Source organism: Elephantulus edwardii, unplaced genomic scaffold (assembly GCF_000299155.1).
Source record: "Elephantulus edwardii isolate Elephantulus edwardi_28Jun2011 unplaced genomic scaffold, EleEdw1.0 scaffold00006, whole genome shotgun sequence".
NCBI classification, from domain to species: domain Eukaryota; kingdom Metazoa; phylum Chordata; class Mammalia; order Macroscelidea; family Macroscelididae; genus Elephantulus; species Elephantulus edwardii.
This window is the reverse complement of record NW_006399756.1, coordinates 31,361,487-31,385,406: the sequence shown is the minus strand read 5'-3', so window position 1 is coordinate 31,385,406 and position 23,920 is coordinate 31,361,487. Positions and strand designations below refer to the sequence as shown.

The 23,920-nt window shown below is 37.2% G+C and overlaps 1 protein-coding gene across 1 annotated transcript in view; it reads left to right on the top strand.

Moving 5' to 3' along the window:
• Positions 1-9,110, top strand: part of CUTC (cutC copper transporter) — a 33,750-nt gene extending 24,640 nt beyond the window's left edge. The window contains exons 7-9 of the mRNA XM_006880037.1: positions 3,063-3,090; positions 7,559-7,664; positions 8,929-9,110. Coding sequence (XP_006880099.1) covers positions 3,063-3,090; positions 7,559-7,664; positions 8,929-9,043 — 249 coding nt within the window. The 3' untranslated portion in view covers positions 9,044-9,110. The remainder of the gene's footprint in view (positions 1-3,062; positions 3,091-7,558; positions 7,665-8,928) is intronic.
• Positions 9,111-23,920: the final 14,810 nt, after the last annotated feature.

The window sequence follows — 23,920 nt, the reverse complement described above, 5'->3', positions numbered from 1 at the left end:
GAAAGGAAGATCTTCGATTAGATGGATTAATTCTGTGACTGGAGTGGTGGGAATGAGTGTGTTTGAGATGGCTAGGTTAGCACAGGATAATAGGGTGTTTAGAGCTCTTGTACATAGGGTTGCTATGAGTCACAAGCGACTTGATGACACATAACAACAACAACAAAAGATGTCGAGGATATGGTTCATCAAACCCAAGCTTTGATATTTTCAATCAACAGCCTGCATCATGAAGATGACACAAGTTTGCTTGCTGAAAGTGACGAGGATAAACTCTTACTGCAGAAGATCAAAGACTACAGCCTTCAGTATGGACTATATTTCAAGACATCAAGAAAACAAAAGTCCTCACCACAGGACCAACAGTCAATATTATGATAGATGGTCAATGATTGGATCCAAAGTCAACACCCTTAGTACCAACAGTCAAGAAATCTGGAGATGTATTGCACTGGGCAAGTCTGCTGTCAGGGACCCTTCCAAAATGCTGAAGAGCGGTGACATCATTTTGAAGACCAAAGTGTAACTTATCTAGACTATAGTCTTCTCAGTCACCTGCTACACATCTCAGAACTGGTCAATGAGTAAAAATGACAGAAAAATTGACTCTTCAGTTGTGGTGCTAGAGAAGAGTACTCAGTTTCCTGTGGACTGCCAAAAGAACAAACAGAACAGTTAATGAATGTCCAATGAATGTCTCGAAAAAAGTGCAACCAGCGTGTTCCTTGGATGCAAAGATAGTTAAGCTTCATCTTTCATAGTTTGGACATGGAGCTAGGTGAGGAGGCTGTTCCTTTGGTAAGGCCATCATATGGGAAAGATGGAAGGTCAGCGAAGGACAGGAAGACCTCTGTGAGATAGATTGACACAGTGACTTCAGCACTGGGCTTTAGTGTGTCAGAGATGATGAGGATGGCACAGGATACGGCAGAGTTCAGGTCGGCTATTCATAGGGTCACTATGAGTTGTACTTGTCGGCACCTAACAACAAACCAGCATATGCATGTGAAAGCTACATAATGAGTAAGGAAGATTGAAGAAGAATTGATGCCTCAGAGTTATGGTCTTGATGAAGAATATTAACTACCATGAACCACCATAAGAATGAACAAATCTGGCTTAGAAAAAGTCCAGCCAAAATACTCCTAAGAAATAAGAATGGTAAGACTGTCCCACATACTTTGACGTATTATCAGAAGAACCAATCCCTAGAGAAGGACATGATGCCCAGTAAAGTTAGATGAAGATCCTCAAAAAGGTGGATTGATACAGTGGATGCAACCATGAAATCAAACGATTCAAGGATGGCACAGAACCAAGCCGTGTGTTTCTTTCTGTCGTCTTAGGCTTGCTGTGAGAAGGAATAGGTTTGCTAACACCTTACAACTCTTTTCAAGTCATTTATTGATCTGTTTCCCATTTTTGCTTCAGCATACTTTATTCTTATTTCTTATCCTGACTTCTTTTCAGTTAATAAGTTCATATATTTTTTTATAGGATATAGATAGCTTTTTGGAACTAGAGTTTGTATGAGAGGTTGTGAGGATAAACAAGATTGGGTAGGACTTCATTCTGCTGGTCTTAGAGTTGATACTAAACAGCACCTAACAGCAACCCAGGGTTTGTTGCCATTATGTACAGATCCTTCACAATCGTTCTGAATGCTCCCCTTAACTCCATCGAGGCAGTTACTTGGTGCACACTGTGGCTTCTCTACCTTAGAGCTCCAGAGTAGGGAGTTGGTTGCTCCCCTAAAGTCCATGTACATCATTTTAAAAGTGTCCATCTCTGCCCACAGGCCTTTCTACTTTGCTGTTAGTGCCACATCCCTTTTCACTATCTCTGTTCTGTGATTGCTTCTAAAGGGTTTCCGGTTCTATCCTTTTCTTTGCATTTATTATTTCTGTTGTTAGCTGGGGTTCTTTTACTTTATTCCCTTCCCCCCTCCCCCTTCCTTCCTTTCTTCTTTTCCTGTTCTCTCCTCTGCACTTTTCCGTGTGCTCATTTCTCCTAACTGGCCATGATGTAGAACTAAATCTTCTTTTCAACATTTGTTGTGTTTTCTTAATATATTAGTATAATGTGTCATTTTTTTATGGAAAAAGAAACTAAAGTTATATGAGATTGCTAACTGAATTTTTGCCATAGTTTAATGATACTGAATCAAAGAAAGATTTTGTGCTTAACTTTGAACACATACACTACAAACTAAGTAGTTGAGACAAATGATTTGTAATTATTGTCATTGGTAACAGGTTTGGCTGGTTCAGCAATAAAAATTTATTTCAGGAAATACATGAAAAAAATTCAAATCATGTGTAACTTGGTACATTTTATTTAACAGATTAATGAACTTGACAGATTATGTAAATTTTTTCTGTTATTGTTACCTGCATACTTTCTAGTCGTTCTTCCAAGTATAAATTTTATAATGAAATTATACCCCTTTGCCTGTCTGTGATATTAAATATCCTACCCAAACTTACTTAAGAGATGAAATTTTGATTTAAACCTAAAGACTTATCTTCCAGAATGATCAGAAATTAAATAAGTATAAATAACTTAGTTTTCGTACTTAAAGATAGTTAAATGAGTTTGATTCATAAGACAATATAGAGTGAATACTATTAAAGATACAGAATTAAAGTGGATTTTTTTAGTTACCTTTTCCTTTAAAATTAGGCTTATGCTCACTGTTTTCAGAGAAAGCCTTAGTTCAGCCACTTCATTCCATTCCACTAAGAATTCAGAATTTAATTGATTTTATAGTTTGTGTATATGGCTTTTCTGAAGATAGTATGATTATCTAGAATTTATACTGGATTATCCTACTTGTAATTGTAACAGTACAAGTCTTAAAGGCAATAAAATGAGCTTTCTGGATAGAAAGAGCTGTTGTGCTACACATCTTGTCTAAGAATCCAAAGAAATAGAAATATGCCAAAAATTAGACATTAGTAATAATTTTTAAATTTAATATATTCTGACCCATGTTATGTTCTCACTGCCTTATCCTATTTAAGAGAAGAGTATTAAAATTTACTTTTTTCTTCTTTTTTCAGGCAAAAGGCAGAATTGTGGTAATGCCAGGTATTTATTTATATATCCATTCACTAGCTATAACACTGACCGGTAGTAGAGGAAGAACAAAGGAGGCAGGGGAATAAGGGAGAAAATGCTGGTACATCACCAGTGCATGGGAGAACACAGATTAAAATGTTTACAGCTGGGGAATCTGTGCTGGAATTGAAGTTCCTTATTAATGCAAACAGTTAATGTTCTCAGCTGCTAAATAAAAGATTGGAAATTTCAGTCCACCCAGAGGCACCATGAAGGAAAGGCCTGGTCATCTACTTCCAAAAAGTAACTGTTGAAAATTTTGTAGGACAAAGTTTCACTCTGACACAGATGAGTTTGCCCTGAACTGGGATGAACTCATTAGAAACTGATGGTGGTGCTGGAATTAGAACCTAAAGAAGGGGTTTTAGAAGGAAGAAAATAAGTATTAGGTCAGAGACTAGCAAATGAAAAAATAGATTGGAATGGAGATTTCTTCATGCTTGCTCTCCTGTGGACTAGTATTTTGCAAATGTAACTGATACCCTACTCAAGCACAGCACATTTGATGCTGCCCCACTTTGTTAGGGCCAAGTGTTCTAGTGGTTAGCAAGTGTTAGATTTGGTTGATAAGGTAGCATTTAGATAACTCTTAGTTTCTTGAAAATCTCTGACCTCTGAATTTTTCCTTGTAGCTAGAATAATTTGATCATATACTCATGAAGACAACCGTAAAATTAACTAGATCCAAAGTTTCCCACTAGAAATAAAGTTGTTAAAGAATTAGATAAAGTAACCTAGAGTTGGTGAGACAATGTTGATTTTTCTTAATAGTAAATTTATAAACTATATTAAAAAGTGAAAAAAAGCATGACTACTCATATACTCATCCCCTAGATTTAACGTTTTATTGCATTTTCTTAACTTTTCTTGAGGTATTTTAAAGTAAAATTAAAGGAAGCGTTATATATTCTTTCTACATGTCTTTAATAAAAAGGACGTTTTTTATATAACCACAGCATTTTCTGTAGTTCATACCTTTCAAAATACTAATTCTGTAATACCATTTAGTATTCGCCATACTAATTTTTCTCCACTTATCCCTAGAATGTTTTCGACAGCCATGTGTTCACTTAAATCCTACCAAGGAACAAGCATTGCACTGGATCTTTTTTAATGTCTTCTTTTTCTTTTTTCCAACAATAAATGATTCGTCTAAAAGTTAGAGCTACTGTTGTTAGATCTAGAAATTGCACTCCTAGGTATGTACCTGAGAAATTTAATATCTTTTCATATAGAAATTCTCCTTTTTCTTGCTTAAGAAAAATGACAAAATAATGGGCCACTTGTGCTATAAAATCTACTTTCTTTTTTTTTTTTAGAATCTGCTTTTTGAATTTATCATATTGTTTACTTTTATAGTATTTAACTTTTTTTTAAAAAAAAACAAGGGGGTGGGGGATAGAAAACTTGTGTTGTTGTTATGTGCCATTGAATCAGACAACCCATAGCTGACCCTCCATGGGTTTTCAGAGGCAGTTATTTGCTGCAGTATTTCACTTCTTTTTCAGTCTGTATTTCCTTTAGTGATTAGATCATACTGTTGGAATATATTCTGGTTAAATGGTTTTGGTCAGAATATTTCATGGGTAAATCTGTATACTTCATTTTACATTACATCACAAGGCATCCATTGTCTCGCCATCTCATTATCAGTGCTGCTAAGGATGATTTATAGGGTTTAAGTAATGAAAGCCACATAAAAGGCAACTTCTCAGAAGAGACTAAGGTGAGGGATATTCTCAGAATTTTAGAAAGGCTTTGACCTATAGCAAGTTTTTGGAACATGAGTTTATAAAAAACATATTCTTTATCCAAGTAAGACCCTTTATAGATTAATCAAGGACCCTTGACAGTACAGCAGTTAAACATTCAGAGTGACACTGGTCAGTCTGCAGGAGAAAAGAACTGGTGATCTACTCCCATAAAGATAACAACCTGGGAAAACTATGGGGCACTTCTACTCTGTCGTATTGTTGTTGCGGGCTGTTTAGTCAAAACTGATTAATAGCTGACCTTCCAGTGTTTTCACATGAGAGATTTCTCATCTTCTTAGAAGGGCAAAATGAACAGGAAGTGGTGTGAAGACACAGCACAGCAGCATGTTCTAGTCAGACAAGATTAAAGAGGTTTAGTCAACGTCGTATGTTTCTGTTCAGGACTAAATGTACTTTTCTTTCTTTCTTTTTTTTTCTTCTTTCATTAACAACTAATATCCAGACTTGAGGCAAGTGTTTATAATGAGTTCTTTGCTTAATATATAACTGTTAAGGCGTTACATTTGGTACAGAGTTCCACAAGGAACTTACTTCCTCAAGAGATTTATGTTCTTAAGTGGGAAGAAAATGTTACATAAATATTGTTTGTGATCTCCATCACCACCACACGCACACAAATAAGTTTGTGACTAATTCAGCATACCTTGCTAAGAACATGTTAACTATATGCCATCTATGAAACTCCAGCAGGTTTTTAGAAGGAGTAAATCGCAGGGCAAGGAGATTGCTTGTTCTTCTCCAGCAGAGCAGTTGATGTGCCTTTGGGAGCTCTATGCCTTTGGAATTGTAGCACAGTCTCTTACCACTAGGCCACCAAAGCTCCCAATATGTCATGTTCTGTACTGGAAAAAGAAGACAGAAATAAATAGAAAACAATCCTTTTACTTAATCATTCACAGAAAATACCTATAAACAAATTGTTGTCATTTCTGATAAATATTTACTAAAGAGTGAAAAAATTCCTAGGCAAATCAACCTGAATGCCTGTTGTATACTTATCATTGGAAAATATAGAAGTGACATGGTAAATGCCCTTTAAGGACTTTGGTAAATGAAGCTTGCAGCATACTAGGTTCCCTCTTCCTTATCTTTAGAGTGAAAATAATGAACTAAGTATATTAACCTGTGTTTAGAAAATGTATTACTTATGTACTAAAGTTACTGATAATTGAGCAACACGTGTTTCAAAGGTCAGATATTTTGTTATTTGTAAGAAGGAAATAACAGGATCCCCCCCCCCGTTTTATTTTAATTCTCATCATATGCTTAAGAGGTAGACAGTATGGCCTATTTTTTATTGGTGCAATAATGTACCCAGTGGATTTAAGTAATTTATCTGAGGTCACTCAGCTGTAAAAATGGACAATAGTGGAACCAGGAATTCAGTCTAAATCTGCCTTCATAGTCTGTATTCTTTCTACTTAAGGACCAATAAGAAAATGTTAATAAATAATAAGAAAGCCAATTTAATTAATCTAGAAGTGTGTAAGAACAGGTTATTTAGCAACTTGAATAGCCTGAGATACAAAGTAGATATTTAACCAGTAATTAAAAAATATTTACTGATTATATTCTGTGTATTAGTTGAGAAATATAAAAATGAATAAAGGAATTTCATATTTATAATCTATTGTTATCAAGTCAGGTTTATATCTATATATCTAAATGCTTATTACATACATTTATAGCATAGGAATTGTTCATAACAGATGAGTCAGCATAAAACTCGTGGGTGTGCAGTTGTAATAAGTAGAATCAGATTCTTCTTTGAAGTGAAGTGAAAAAGAAGTACATTTTGGTAATAAATATATCTGTTAAATGCCACTGAGTTAGAATGACTCACAGCTAACCCTTCAGTGGTTTTTCGGAGCCGATAAATCACATGGGAAGAAAATGCCTATCTTTTTCCTGCAGAGCAGCCTGGTGAATTCAAACCACATGCCTTATAGTTGACACCAGAGCTCCCTAATGAATATATAGCACTTAGATTACTCCTGTGTCAATGATGTCAGCACACCTTTTTTTTTCTTGTCTTGTCCACATACCTCTCGAATCCTGAACTTAGAGGATCTTTCTTTCAGAAACTTCTCTTTAAGCTGTGTATGGTTTTAGAGTTTCTTCCTCAAGTCTGTTCTTTTTATTTTATTTTTTTGTAATTGAGGGAGAGAGCAGAGGAGACTTACTCAGTGGTTTTATTTATTATCATTGAACCCTTAACACAGAATAATTTTTTTCAGCTTTAAAGTCTAGTAGTGTATAGCTTTGTTATGTTAAACAAGTGAACATGTAAGATTCTGTCTTAGGTTCTGTGATCTTAATAGTTTTTCTCCAGAGTCCTTCTTGTTGTTCTGTACTGTCAAATCAGAACTGACTCATAGCTGGCCCTCCAGTGGGTTTTCAGAGGCTATAAATCACAAGAAATTGCCCATCTTTCTTCCGAGGAGCTGCTGGTAGACTCGAACCACCCTGCCTGTGGATTGGTAGCCCAACTCAGAAGGCCACCAAACTCCCAGAGTCTTACCTCTTTTAGAATTTTTTTTCTAATCTCATTTCTAGCTTAGTAGGGAGAGTAATCCTTGAGTTATTGAGGGATTTCAGTGCAGCAAAATCATTTTTATTCACTTTAGGCAAACTTCTTTTCTACTACTGATTCTTTCCAACAGGAGGTGGCATAACAGACAGAAATCTGCAGAGGATCCTTGAGGGGTCAGGTGCTACAGAATTCCACTGTTCTGCTCGGTCAGCCAGGGACTCAGGAATGAAGTTTCGGTAAAAATATGTTCTTTAACTCATATAAGAACGGATGGTGTAATGGACAGTATAATGGATTATTTTCCTAAATGGGAAAATCTTAGTAGCATGATTACTGAAAGGAATGTTATAATTAGTACTGTAAGAATAAATCATTGCTGGATTTGAAATGATTTGAAATGGTTCTTATATTTCTGAACCTCCATATCCTTAAGGCACTACTGAGCTTAAACCAAGAAATATTAGTTTAATTCAGCAACTAAGCTTCAGATGAGTCCAGTATCCATGCATACCCATTTGCCTGTTCTTTCATTTATCAGAGGTAATAGCTGTGATGTAAGGATTGGAGAGTCAAAGCCATCTTTAGTCATTTTTAAAAAAATTTTTTTTGTTTTAAATTTTCTTATTTTTGTGTGAGTGTACAGTCAAATCAGATCTGACTGGTACAGGAGGAGATTGACCCTCCTTCCCCGGCAGAGCATCTGGTGGATTCGAACCGTGTACCTCTGGGATTGTAGTTGCAGCTCCTTGCCACTAGGCCACCAGAGCTCCCCTAAATTTATTTTGTTTATTTTTCATTTCAATGAACATCTACAGAGATTTTGGAATTCCATTCATTCATTGTTGCACCCTTCTCCCCACACAAACCCCTCCCTCCCATCTTTAGTCATCTTATCTTAGTACCTCATCACCTAATCACCCTTCCCTTCCCTTTACTCTGTGTTTTAGGTGCTTTTAAAATTACATCAGCATCATGAAATGGAATTTTTTTTTTTAAATCATACTTATTTTTTTGTTTTTTTAATAAAACTCCAACCTCATTGCTGTAAAATCTTTTCTGGCTTCATAGAGACCCTCGATCAGGTTTCTGAGGAAGAGACTTTACATTGTTTTAAATATTTATAGGAGGAGGCTGTCCATTGTTCTCCTTTGATGTGCTTAGTGGATTCTAACTGCCAACCTTTCAGTTTGCAGTCTGACATGTAACCAACACACTTCTCCACCAGGGTTCCTAATTTAATAGTTGAAAGTTATTTTTTATTTATAGGTTGAAATAAAATAAGATATGAAAGCAGCAGGAGCCTTAAAACTTCCAGATAGAAAATCAAGAATACTGTATGTTTCAAGTAATAAAAACTTGTGGAGTTTGTTGTTCCCAGGGTCCTTGCTCTTGAGTCATAAACCAGTCTATGATACTGTGTACTCCTTGGAAGGCTCGTCTAGTGAGAGCTTCTCCTAACAACTTATATAATTATTTGTTCCTTTGTTATTTCTGTTGCAGAAATCCCTATGTTTCCATGGGAGCCTCAGTTTCTAATTCAGAATATTCTCTAAAGGTAACAGATGTGACCAAAGTGAGGACTTTGAATGCTATTGCCAAGAATAGCCTGGTGTAGCAGACCCCTCTGAGCAACGTGGACATTACAGGATGAAGGGAGAAGTGTTGGCTACAGTTCTTCATGATGAAGTCTTTGTTTTAAGTCATACATGGCCATGGAGAGCATTTCCAAAGGAGAAAATGAAACAACCCTAGTCCCCTCCTTGGCTTAGTCCTGCCAGTCACCGGTGTCATCATGGTTCAAGCTGATTGATGCTTCTTTCACTGACAGAGGCTTAGTATATCGGTGATAGAATTGATTGATCAACTGAGAAAATTCAACAACACAGTATGAATTCAGAGTGTGACTTCAAGATTAGTTGATTCAAAGTATTTTGCTATTACATCTGTAAAATAAAAATTTTCATTACCTTTTGATCTACTTTTTTTACCTTAAATACAGTTTGTAGCCATGTATGGAAAGGATGAGTTTGTTCTGGTTTGTCCCTTCGTTTTATCTTTAGTGAATATCCTTTGGATGTATGACCTGGGAAGGTTGCCAGAGTAAAGTGGCACAGCATGTTGTTTTTAGGTCATCAAGTTGAGTACGACTCCTCGCAGCCCTATGAACAGCAGATCTGAACCCCATCCTGTCCTGTGCCGTCTTCACACTTCCTGACACACTGGATCCCGTTGCGGCACTCACCGTGTCAGTCCACCTGGTTGAGCGTCTTGCTCTCCTTCACCGACCTTCCACCCTTCAGACATCATGTGCCTCTCCAGATATGGTAAATGGGCTGTAAAATCTCAGACTTCTTTAGAAAAAAAGAAATGTCTGGAATTCATAGGTTACTTGTGCCTCTAATCAAAGGTAGAGAAATGGCTTCACCATCAGTCCAGTTGACAATCTAAAAAGATCTTTTATCACCTGTGCAGCATTAGGAAGATACCAGAGTAGTCATTCCTTCCTTTAACCAATGCCACAAATAAGGACAGATTTTAGTGATGAAGTGTGCTTTTCCTATAAGCAGGTCCCATCCTTAGTTTTATCTCTTATTTTCATACTTATAATCCCAGTTTATACTGACAGCACACTTATAATAAAACTGTTGCTCCTAATTTAAGGAGGGTACCTGATATATAGGAAAAAGAGCTTGTCCTTGGTCAGGAAACTAGTTAATGGAGCCTCTGTCAATAGCATATATACTTCTGGGAACTTACGGATATATATGTAAAAAGCCTTTTGCTTTTATTTAAATATGTTCTTTCCCTCACTTTTAAATCTTAGTTTCTGTTTTCATTTTTTCAAGTATAATGTCAAAGTAGAATAATTGCTGCTTCTACCAGGGAGCTCTAGTGTCTTAGTGCTAAGGTGTTGAACTGATAGCTTAAAGGACAAGGTTCTTATCTGTAAGCTGCTTTGTGGGTGAAGATGGGAAGTCTCTTCCTATATGATTTAATGCCTCTGAAAACCTACTGGAGGATCAGCTGTGAGTCAGTTCTACCTTAATGGTACACAACAACAACAACAACTCTGGATCTGAAGAAGTGAGGTCCACCATTACCTCGCATTCTGATCAGAATCACAATAGATCGATCCTGATGAAAAGCAGAAAATGTGAAACAGAACTTTACATTTTTTTTTTCAAGTTTGGTATTAACTTTATTCTATTTTCTGTATAAAGAACTTTACATTTTTTAAAATTCCAAACTTAATGAACCCAGTGAGATAAGAAGAATCCAGAAGACTGTTGTTCTTTAAACCTTGACCCAAACTATGCACTCAAATAACCTTTCACTAAATAGTAGATAAGCTCATAAAGTAGTGAGTATCACCCTTGACTGCTTGCACTGTTGGGGAGGGAGGAGTCTCTTTGACGTCAAATGGTCAACAAATGTTCTAAAGCAGAGATGAGAAAGTGGGAAGCTATGAGACCAGGGCACTGGGAATAGAACAACTAGAATGGAAATAATGAGAATGTTAATAGAATTTGAAAACTAAAAAAAATTTCCTTGAAAAAATATGCACTGAAATTGTTGAATGGGAACCTATTTTGCTGTGTACACTTCATCTAAACCAAATTAGGAATAACCTCAAAGGGTTTGGGGAGCTGACTCTGGTACCTAACAACAACATGATTAGAGGATGAGTAATTTTCTCTTTCAGCAGTTGCTACCTTCTTTAATAGCATTAAAAACCTTCCAAGGCTGTGTCAGTATGGCAGATGTAAAATAAATCCCAAGCAGGGTAAACAGTCTTACTAAGTCATTTGGCTTGGCTGAGAGTGGCCTCTAATGTTCTTAACAACTTCATTAAGTCAGAGTCCAGCCAATTTCTAAGATGTGTATCTTAAAGAATGTACTTTATACCTTTGAAATTGCATAAATGTGAGCTACAGTCCCTGTAGTGAGAAAGCATCTACAAATAACTCATCCAGTCTGGAAATCTTTCAACCCACTCACAAGATGCTAAAGAAGAACTGAGTATCTTGCCATATAGTACATTTATGTTTCATGTCATAAGTCAGATCCCAAACAAAAGTTTAAGATGATAAGAATAATGTATTTACTTAGCCCATATCCATAAACCCAGCACAATATGTGTTCTCTGACTACAACCACCACAATTAAAGAGCCTAAGATTGAAACTGTATTTAAATATAGATTAAGTAAAACTTTACATAAACTATGGACTTATTTGAGGCTCTTTGCTAACCCAAAGGCTGCACCTCTGACCTTTTAAATCACCAGCAATTCCGAAGGAGAAAGATGGGCAGTGTCTATCTCGGGTTTACAGCCTTGGGAACCCAGTGGAGGGTCAGCTATGAGCTGGTGGTTCCAATTGAATGACAATGATTAACCTCTTGGCAGTCCCTCTCCAATATGCCATTCAATAGCAAATTTAAAGTGCTAGTTAAAGCACTTTCCCGAGATTTTTAGATATACGTAAGCATACATATACTCTTAGACACCTATTTTAAATTCTTGCCGTAGGTTTAAAGATCATTGAGCAAATTTTTATAGGTCTACTAATTAGGCCATTTTTGTGTTCCCAAGACTTTCTAGAAAAGTGGCAGTCTAGTAATAGATTGTAAGAATGCATTTGGAGCCTAAACAATTTCACAGTACAAAGGACCAGCATTTGCCATGATAGTATTTTCCCTTACTGAGGTAAGAATAAACTCAGCTTTGTCATCAGTAGGTTGTTTTGATGATGTTTTGTAAAACCAGCATTTCATAGTGTTTGAAATCTTAAGTGTTTCCAATTGAAAGCTGCCTCTTCTATGCCCCACACAGTGGCCAGTAACTTCAAGTGGATAACTTTCAGTTGGAAATGCATAAGTTTTAGTTTATTTCCATCATTCCTTTAGTTCTCAAGTGACCATTATTAATAATTTTATGTATTTTTCCTAAGTTTTTGAAATTGTGGAGGGATACATACACACACACATACACACACACACACATTGTTATGTGCCATGATGCCATCAAGTTACCTGCGAGCCAGCCTCACAGATGCAATACACCTACCCCCATTGCCCTAGTTCTTTTTTTAATTTTTATTTTATTATTTGTGTGTACCGTCAAATTAGATCTGACTGGTACAGGAGGAAATTGTCCCTCCTCTGACAGAGCATCTGGTGGATTCGAACCGTGTACCTCTGGGATTGTAGTGCAACTTCTTGCCACTAGGCCACCAGAGCTCCTTTTGCCCTAGTTCTTGTATCAACCCATCTCATCCAGGGTCTTCCTCTCCTGCACTGTCCCTCCACCTTTCTGAGTATGATGCTCTTCTCCAAGGATTGGTCCCTCCTGGCCACATGCCCAAAGTGTGTGAGACAGAGCTTCAGAATCCTAGTCTCCAAGGAAATCACGCTGTCCAAGACAGACCTATTTGTTTTCTTGGCTGTCCATGGTATGTTCAAAATTCTTCTCCAGCACCACAACTTAAAGGCATCAATTCTAACACCCTTAATCATTATCCAGCTCTGATGCATAGCAAGTAATTGCAAAGACTATAGTTATATATCTCTATATATATATTTTCCCCCAGACTGTTAATTTTATTAGAAAGAGGCTGCCTCATCTATTCCCCACAGAGTGGCCAGTAACTTCAAGTGGATAACTCAATTGGCAGCCCAAATCATTTGTCATTTCAGCAGTTTTATATGTTCCATTCATTACATTGACATTAATTACATTTATATTATCTTCCACAGTTTTTTACTTATATTTAATTGTAAGTAAAGCTATGTGTGTATTTTTCATATGACAGTTTATCTGTTTAGGAGTCCATCTCATTACCACTAGCTTGTCAAAAGTTAAAACCTTGTCATTTGAATTTACTTTTAGGAACATTCGTCTGTGCCACAAATGTTCTTTCTTTCTGCCTTTAAAAGAATGGGCAATTTTTAAATGTACATGAAACTTTTTGTTTGACTCTTTTTGGTAGCTCTGAGACCTAATTCAATGAACTTACTGTTTGGATATATTCTTTTCAATGCCAAAATAATTTGACCATATATCATTATGAAATAAGGGGCATTTTACAGTAAGAAACTTTTATTAGTACAGTGGTCAGACATTAAACTGTGAACTGATAGATAATTAGGTAGTTTAACTCACCAGCTGCTCTTTGGGAGAAAGAAAAATGTGACAGTTTCCCATAACAGCTTTGGAAATAGCCTAGGAACCCAGTTCTCCACCCTGTACTGTTATGAATAAGAATCATCTCAACATCAATAGGGTTAATTTTTTGTTAGATTTATAATAAAAGAAAATATTTAAAATTAGTGTTAATTATCTATTAATCTTTTGTGTTACTAGATAATTCTAAAAATGGTTTCATTTCCTTTTTTTTTTTTAAGTTTTATAAATTATAGGACTTACTGACTTGCATGTTGACCTGTGAGAGGCATTTGCCGTAGTGTGGAGCTGGGACACTTGCAGTCCAGTTAACGAAATTGATTCCAAGGGAGAGATCTATAACAATAGAAGAAATTGGGAAAATTATTTAAAAAGCTACCATCCCTCAAAACATCAGACCTAGGGGAGCTCTGGTGGCCTAGTGGCAAGAAGCTGCACTGCAATCCTAGAGATAGGTGGTTCGAATCCACCAGATGCTGCTGAAGAAGGAGGGGCAATCTCCTGTACCAGTCAGATCTGATTTGACGGTATACACACACACACACACACACATAAATAAAATAAAACATCAGACCTAGTGGTACTGCAGGTAAAAAAAAATATTATGAAGAAGAAAGATCTTAAGCAGCATGATAGATTCAGAAGCTCATGGAAGAGTCCATCAATTCTGATACCTTCAAAACAAGATCTGTCACCTCATGCAACAAATATTGGTAAATAAAAGAATTACTTGTATGGCTGCTGTGCGTCTTTGAGCAACAGAGTGATTCCATTTCCCATCCAGAGGGGCCTTTTTTGGCAATAGCTGCATGGAATCAAAATGTGAGATGCAATACTTGAATTTTTGTTGTTGTTAGGTGCCCTTGAGTGAAATTTGACTCATAGTGACTTTGTAAACAACAGACCTGAATCCTACCCTGTGCCGTCCTCATCATCTCTGGCACACTTGAGGCCATTGCTGCAGTCACTGTGTCCATCCGTCTCATTTTTTTTTAAATTTGAAGGCCTCAATTCTTTATTGGTCTTCCTTATTCATTATTCAATTTGCATATAGATGCAGCAATTGAAAATATCATTGCTTGGGTCAGGTTCAGCCAAGTCTTTAAACTGACATCAGTCCTCTTGAGTCCCCTTTAAAGGGATCTTTGATGGCATATTTGCCCAGTGTTAATACAACTTCTGATTTTTTCCTTTTTTATCAATCCGTCTTATTAAGGATATTCGTCTCTTTTGCTAACCCTCTACCTTTCCAAGCGTGTCAAGGCTTTTCCAGGGAATAGCCTTTTTTAGCAACATGTCCAAAGTATGTGAGACTTTCATGCTTCACTGATCTAAGGAACACTCTGGCTTTTTAAGAGAGTAGGTCTCCCAACTTTCTCTCCTGGAGCATCTGGTGGGTTTGAATGGTGAGCCTTTGCTTAGCAGCCTGATAATTATGCCACCAGAGCTCCTTACACAGCAGTACTTTTTTCAAGACTTACCTGTTCTTTTGATAGTCCATGGAATAGTCTATACTCTTCTTTAACACCACAACTCAAAGGCATCAATTCTTCTGTCATCCTTATTCATTGTCCAACTTTCAGATGCATAGTAATTGATCAAAAGATTAGAACCTAATCACAGTTAAAAACAGATAGTGTGTGTGTGTGTGTGTGTGTGTGTGTGTGTGTGTGTGTGTGTTACTATAACCTGGATCAGGCACACCTTAGTCTTCAAACTGACACCATTGCACTTCATGATGTTGTTTAGTGGTAAAGATTTTTGTCTTCTTGATGTTGAGATTTAATTCATTTTGAAGGCCATCATCTTTGATCTTCTGCAGCAAGTGTTTCAGGTCCTCACTTTCAGCAGGCAAGGTTGTATCATCTTCACAGTTTTTTGATGAGTCTTTCTCTGATTCTGATGTCACATTATCCTCATAAAGTCCACCTGCTTGAAAGATTTGCTCATTGTACAGATTGAATAGGTATGGAGAGAGGATACCACCTGACACACACTTATGATTTTAAAACACGACCATGAAGTGTTCCTTTGCTTTGTTCTGGAAACACCTTCTTGGGCTAGATAAAAGTTCTGTATAACTAAGTGTTCTGAGATTCCTATTTTTCTCAATGTTAACCATAGTTTGTTGTGCTCCACATAGTTGGATGCCTGTGCATAGCCAGTTAAACACAAATAGACATTCTTCTGGTACTCTCTGCATTCAGTCTGGGTTCATCTACCAACAGCAGTGATACTCCTCATGCCATGACCTCTTCTAAACCCCACTTGAACTTCTGGCAAGTCTAGACCAATGTATTCTTCTAGCCATTTCTGGATGATCTTCAACAGTATTAATGATATTCAATAATTTCCACATTCAATAATTTTCCTGAGAATGGGAACAAATACGGACCTCTTCTAGTTAGTTAGCCAAGCAGCTCTCCTCCAAACTTCCTGGCACATCCAGGGCTGCATATATTAGTTAAAACACAGCAGTTGGTATTCCTTTGATTTCTGGGACCTTATTTTTTGCCAGTGTCTTCAGTGCAACTTGAACTTCTTCCTTCGTTACCATTGGCTCTTGTTCATAAGATACTTTCTGAAAACTTTCAGTGTCAACCAACCCTCTTTGGTACAGTGACTCTGTGTATTCCCTCCATTTTTGGTGCTTCATGGATCATTCAAGATTTTGCCCATATCATCTCTCAATACTGTACCTCAAAGCTTGAATTTGTTTTTCAGTTCTTTCAACTTTGGAAATATTGAGGGAATTCTTTTTTATTCTCAAATTCCAGCTCTTTGTACAGTCTGTTTTAATACTTTGTCTTTTGGAGCTGCCCTTTGAAATCTTCTGTTTTCTTTTAGTTTGGCATTTCTTCCCTTTGTGTTGGATTCTTGGTGCTCTAGTGCAGTTTTCAGAGTCTCTTTTGACAACTTCCTCTTCTGTCTTTGTAATGGCCTTCTGCTCTTGTCATGTATGATATCTTTCTTGAATCATTATTGTTTAATGCCTCAAACCTATTCTAGAGATGATTTTTAAATTCAAGTGGTTAGACTTAGGGTCATATTTTGGTTCTTGTGGACTTAATGTCATTTTCTTCAATTTCAATTTGAACTTGCACACTGAGGAAGAATGGTATTACATTCATAGTGAAAAAGGCAATTTCAAGATCAATTCTAAAGTGTACAGTTTTGTGAGTGATACAATACTTATCCATATGCATACAAGGGAGACCTGATAATACTATTGTTCAAATATATGTTTTCAACAATTAAACCCAAAGAGGAAGAAACTGAGGATTTCTATCAACTTTTGCAGTTTGAAATTAGCCACACAATCAAGATGCATTAAAAATTATTGGTAACTGAAATACAAAAATTGGAAACATTTAGAAGCGAATGGTAGCTGGAAAGTATGGCTTTCCTGACGGAAATGAGACTAAATGCCAAATTATTACATTTTATACATTCAATGATTTATTCATTACAAATACCTTTTTAAAAAAAATACAAAAGGAAACTTTACACATAGACCTCACCTGATGGACTGAACAGGAATTGGATTGGCTACATCTATAAAAGGAATTGTTAGAGAAGTTCAATATCAGCAGTAAAAACCAGGCCACATTTTGACCTAATACTTGAGTTTTGTCTGTCTGACATGTCAGGACTTGTTGCATGTAATTTATGGAGTGGCAGCAGTGCTTTTTGGACCAACAGAAGCTCTTTTCATTCTATTGGAAAGAGTTCAAACATTGCTTCGAGAAGGGGTGAGAAAATATTGAACATTTGTCTGGCAGTAATAAAACTCAAATAGCTTTATAGGAGCTCTACATGATAGCAGTGTGCTGGAAATGGAAGTTTACTTTAGAAACCAAGGTACAGATTTAAAGATTTCTGAAAATTAATTCAATACCTACTAATTCCTAGCCTGGAAGACATCCCTATTTGTTCCCGTTCCAAAGAAAGATAACCTGACAAGAGTGAGGAAATTACCGAACAATATCATTAATACCACATGCAAGCAAGATTCTGCTGAAAATTATCCAAAAATGACTGACACAACACATCAACAGAGAACTGCCAGATGTGCAGATGTGCTGGGTTTATAAGAGGCGATGATGCTAAGGATATTACAGCTAATGATAGATGGATCTTGGCTGAAAGCAGAGAGTACCAGAGGATGTGTGTTTCATTGACTATACAAAGGCATTTGACTATGTGGATCACAACAAACTGTGGCTAACTCTGAGAAGAATAGAAATCTCAGAACACTTGATTGTGCTTATGCAAAACCTGTATTTGGACCAGGAGGCTGTTGTCAAAACAGAACAAGGAAACACTGAATAATTCAAAATTGGGAAGAGTGTACACCAGGAGTAAAAAAGATACTCCATGCCTTTTAAATCTATATGCCGAACAGATCATCCAGAAGGCTGGGCTCTATGTGGAGGAATGTGGTATCAAGATTGCAGGAAGACTCCTCAGCAACAACCTGCATTATGCAGATGACACAACCCTGTTTGTTGAAACAAGAGGATCTGAAGTGCTTGCTGCAGAAGGTCAAGGACTGCAGCCTTCAATATGGATTGAAGCACAATATAAAGAAAACAAAGATTCTCACCGCTGGGCCAATTGGCAGCATCATGATAGATTGTGAAGAAACTGAGATTGTTAACAGCTTCAGTTTGCTTGGCTCCACAATCTACACTCTTGGTACCATCAGCCAGGAAATAAAAATATGAATTGCACTCCAGAGTACTGAAGAGCAACAATGTCAGTCTGGAGACTAAGGTTCACCTAGTCTAGGCCATGGTCTTTGCAGTTACTTGATATGCGTCAGAAAGCTGGACATGACTAGGGGTGGTAGAAAAATTGATGCCTTTGAGCTGTGGTGCTGGAGAAGAGTATTGAATATGCCATGGACTGCTAGGAGAACAAACAAGTTCGTCCTGGAGAGGATGAAGCCAGGCTGCTCCTTGGAGGCAAGGATTCTGAAGTTATGTCTGACATGCTTTGGGCATGTTGCAGGGAGGGACCATTCCTTGAAGAGGGACGGTGGAGGGACAGTGCAAGAGAGGAAGATCCTCAATGAGATGGATTGACTCAGTGACTGGGGTAATGAGGGTAGGTGTGTCAGAGACGATGAGTTGGCTCAGGGTAGAGCAGGGTTCAGAGGTTTTGTACATAGGGTCGCTATGAGTCACAAGCAACTTGACGGCACATACCAATAACAACAATTTCCAGGCATCCTTTGGTCTAGTGTCTGGGATGAATGAAAGTGCTTTGTGTCTCCTCATTCACGCGTGCAAGTCCCTAAGCACTCAATGGCAGGCAAGTTAGCCAAGGATCAGGCTCTGCTTTAGCAATAGACTCTTCTGGGCCTTCAGTTGTACAGGTTTCCTTTGGGCTTTTCACTCCATGTAGATGATAAGAATCTAAGTACAAAATGAATAAGTTTGGTTAGTTAGTAATCATTTTGTGAAACATAAAATGAAGAATTCTAAGTGCTTTATACTGTCTCAAAGATGTGGCATTAAAAAGGATTTTTTTTACTGGGTTTAATTTTTTTTTTAAGTAGAAAAATGCTCAGATTATCTTTGATAGAGAAACTCTGGAGTGATTATTATTTTCTATTTATAGTTTTAATTTTTTTAAAGAAACCCTCAATCTTAGGCTTGAGTAACAATATGAAGGGAAAACAATGTCTGTGCTAAGCTTAAATCTGTATATCCATTTTAAGATGTTGCACAAGAAACCTTCATTAAATCTACTAATCATTAACTAAAAGGATACAATTACTTGACCATTGAACTTGACTTTTCTGTTTATTTGCATTTATTCTCTTATTAATCAGCATCTACTTGCTAAGTGGAAATGACACAGCTTATATTTTTTCCCCTGAGTCACTCCCATCAATCAACCACCCACTGAATGATCTCTTGGTCATGAATTATTAGCGCACACACATTGAGCCAAGAAGAAATTTCTGAAGCACATTAAGAGAATATTTTTGAGAAATCATTTTCATAAATAGAAAATCAAAGTTGAAGCCAGACTTTAGGTCTCCTGATCCTTGTACCTTTTGCAGTCCTTCATAGCTGTTGTTGTTGTTGATTGACATCGAGTCAAGCATGACTCACAGCAACCCTATGAACAAAATACCTGAAGCCTTTCTGTAACTATTGTCATTTCTCGAAGTTCATAGAGTTTCCAGAAACATGTTGTTTAAGAAGTGTATGCCACTCCTGCTTCCAAACCTGTATTGATCTGGGAGTGCCACCAAATACTGTCCACCATGGGTAACCGTTATGGCATTTGACATCTCAATGGCACAACGTTGAGTATCACAACAACCCCAGGTTATCTTAGTGCAGTAAATTGACAGAAGAGTGCTGTACCACTTAGAAGAATGTTCCTCCAAAATATAACTGACTTTTAAATATAAAGGCCCTCCACAAGGTCTTGTTGACTCTAAACAAGAGTCTTAAATTAAAAAAACAACCAATATAATATGTTGTTGTTATGTGCCATCAGGTTGCCTGTGACCCATAGCAACCCTATGTACAACAGCTCTGAACCCTTCCCTGTCCTGAGCCAGTCTCACTAATTCTGACACACCAACCCCTATAGCCCCAGTTATTGTAGAAATCCAACTCATCCGGGTCTTCCTCTTTTGCACAATTTCCACTCCTTTGAAGCATGATATCCTTCTCCAAGGACCGGTCTCTCCTGTCCGCATGTCCCAAGTTTGTGAGACAGAGCTTCAAAATCCTAGCTGTTGTTGTTAGATGCTGTTAAGTCAGTTCCTACACAGAAACCTCATGTATAACAGAATGAAGTGTTACCGAATCTTTGCATCCTCATAATCATGGAACTATGACCCTAAAACTTCAAACCAAGGAGACAAATCATATGAGCTGTTTGTTTGGTTGTACACAAGCAGCCACAGCTGTTCCTGCTGTGGGTCTAGCTGGCAGAATCTTTGCCCCCGAATCCACACTCTGCATGCCTGCTTCTCCTTTGCTAGTGGCAAGCTTTTCCACTTCTGCCGCTGGATCCACTCGATGTAATGGCAAGACTAGCCAATCCCCTGTGGCTAGGCTAACACACCCTATTTACATACTCCTGCCCGGCTACATGACAAAGTCAGACTCAGTGTCTAGGAAAGATATTTTGAACAATAAAACCTTAACACCACAATGTTGTTGTGTACCATAGAGTCAGAACCAAGCCATAGCTGACCCTCCGGTGGGTTGTCAGAGGCAGTTAATTGCACAGGAGGAGATTGCCCGTCCTTTTCCCACGGAGCAGATAATGGTCTCAAAACACATGCCTTCAGAATTGCAGCGCAGCTTCTTGCCACTAGGACACCAGAGCTCAATAGGCAACCGTAAACTCCATAAGAAAAATTAAGCATGCTATTTTAAATTTTATTGTTGTAAAATATTTGTAACAAAAATGTCTTTTTAAACATTTTTAAGTGTAGAAGTCACTAGCATCAATTATATTTTTATCATATACCATCATCACTATTATCTATTTCCAAAGGTTTCTTATCATCCCCAACAGAAACTCAGCATCTTTGAATCAACAACTGCCCATTTCCACCTATTCCAGACCCTGGTAAATATTAATAAACATTAGCACCCCATTTTTATCTAGATTTTATTTATATATTTCTAAATATGGGGTGACCTCTTGATTACTTAAGAGTTGGGAATGTAGAAGAATCTTTGTTGCCGTATTTGGTTTTTCTGGGAGGGCTTGAGATGAAAAAGAACCTGGAAATTAACCGAGTTTGTTCTAAACTTATCAGCAAAAGAGCTGTGGAAGGGGAAACATTTAGAATATACACATTGCACTGCAATCCCAGAGGAACACGGTTCGAATCCACCAGATGCTCTGCCGGAGAAGGAGGCGCAATATCCTCCTGTACCAGTCAGATCTGATTTGATGGTACACGCACACAAAATAATAAAAAATAATAATAAAAAAAAAAGAATATACACATTGAGGCCTTTCTTCCTATTTCCTTTCAAAGAGGGAGGGGGGTGTAACTTTCTAATAAGTGCATCTTTGCTATTTTAACTTCAGAAAAAGAATATATACATTGAAGAATGAGGAAAAGTTGTTTATGGTAACTATAACAAATTCCTGTGTAAATTTAGTTGATGAGAGTGTGAAATACAAAACCCCTGATGTATATACAGCATAGTTGTATGGAAGATAACCTGCAGGGCGTTTCTTTCCTCCTTGAATACTTGAGAAATATGAATAACCAATATTCAAAGAGGATAAAGTCATCATGCCCATTAAGTGCTAAATGAACATCTGTCAAGGATTTTTTTACTCTACTTTTTTCCACAGTTAGTATGCTGGGATTCCCATTCTTTTCCATGTTTGCCACAATTTCTTGTGATCCCTACAGTCAAATGCCTTTACACAGTTGATAAAATACAATTAGATATCCTTCTGGTACTCTCTGCTTTCTGCCAAGATCCATCTGACATCAGCAATGATATCCCTAGTGCCATGGTCTCTTCTAAACCTTACAGGTTAATGAGGATTAGAGAAATTCAAGTGATACTGAGCAGAAGGCATCAGAAATTCAATTCTTTTCCTTCTCTGTTTCAGTTTTTAATATAAATTTTCCAAGATTTATAGGCAATCCAAAAGAATGTTGAGTCCTCAATTAGTTAATGAAGGAAGAAATAAGTCAGATCCAAGTTAAAGGATACTCCAAAGAGGTGTGGGTTTATGGGGATTCTGAAATTAAATAAATCAGTACTGCACAATCCAAAAACTTTATTAAAATAGAAATAAATTTCTATCACAAAACACATTGTTTATTTCAGCTCATATAGATTTCTTTCTCTCATACTTATGTGCCTGGGAGCCATGATGGGACAAAGCACAGAACATGTAGAAAGATCTTGTCATTTCTGGTATTTGATTCATGGATTGGCAGCTTTTTTCCATAAAGGAACAGGTGGTAAATATTTTGGACTTTGCAGGTTATGAGACAGAATTAATTATACATTCAATGCAATCCCAATACAAATATCAATTCCATTCTTCAACGAGATGGAAAAGGCAATCTCTAATTTCATTTGGAATGGAAAGAGACCCCCAAATAAACAAAGCACTCTTTGAAAAGAGAAACAAAGTAGGAGGCATCTCACTCCCTGATTTCAAATACTACTACACTACCATGGTGGTCAAGACAGCGTGGTACTGGTACAATGACAGACACATAGATCAATGGAATAGAATTGAGAACCCAGAAATCAACCCATCTACCAATGGTCAACTGATTTTTGACAAGGAGATTAAATCAGTTAAGTGGGAAAACAACAGCTTTTTTAACAAATGGTGTTGGCAAAATCGGAAAACTAACTGCAGAAAACTCAAGCAAGAACCACACCTCACACCACACACAAAAGCCTACTCAAAGTGGATCAAGGACCTAGGACTAAAACTAAGGACTATAAACTTCACCAGAGAAAAGCTTGGAAGAACTCTAGAAACCCTAATCCACAACATGAACAGTCTTCCAAGCATCCTGAAAAACCTACTACCAGAAAAGGATAAAATAGATGAGTGGGACATTTTAAGAATCAAATCCCTATGTACATCTAAAAACTTCTCCAGCAGGGTAAAAAGGGAAACCACAGACTGGGGAAAAAATATTTTGTAATGACATGTCATATAAGGGACTTTTACCTAGAATTTATAGAATAGTACCATAAGAAGATAAAGGTAAACAACCCAGTTGCAAAATGGGCACAGAATATGAACAAACATTTCACCAAAGTAGACGTTCAGACAGCGAACAAACACATGAAGAAATGTTCAAAATCCCTAGCTCTAAGAGAGATACAAATCAAAACAACTATGAGATACCATCTCACCTCAGTGAGAATAGCAAAATTCAACAAAGCAGCAAAGAACAAATGCTGGCAAGGTTGTGGAGAAACTGGAACCCTTATTCACTATTGGTGGGAGTGTAAAATGCAACTACTATGGATGGCAGTATGGCACTTTCTCAAAAAATTGGAAATACAAATACCATTTGACCCAGCAATTGCACTACTGGGGAAATATCCTAAAAAAACCAGAACTGCTATCCAAGCAGATATATGCACACCCATGTTTATTGTGGCTTTGTTCACAATAGCGAAGGGTTGGAAACAACCCCAGTGCCCATCAACAAACGAATGGATAGAGAACCTCTGGTATATTCACACAATGGAATACTATGCTGCATTGAAAAACAAGGAACTCATGAAATACAAAATGGGTGACCCTGGAGGACATTATGCTG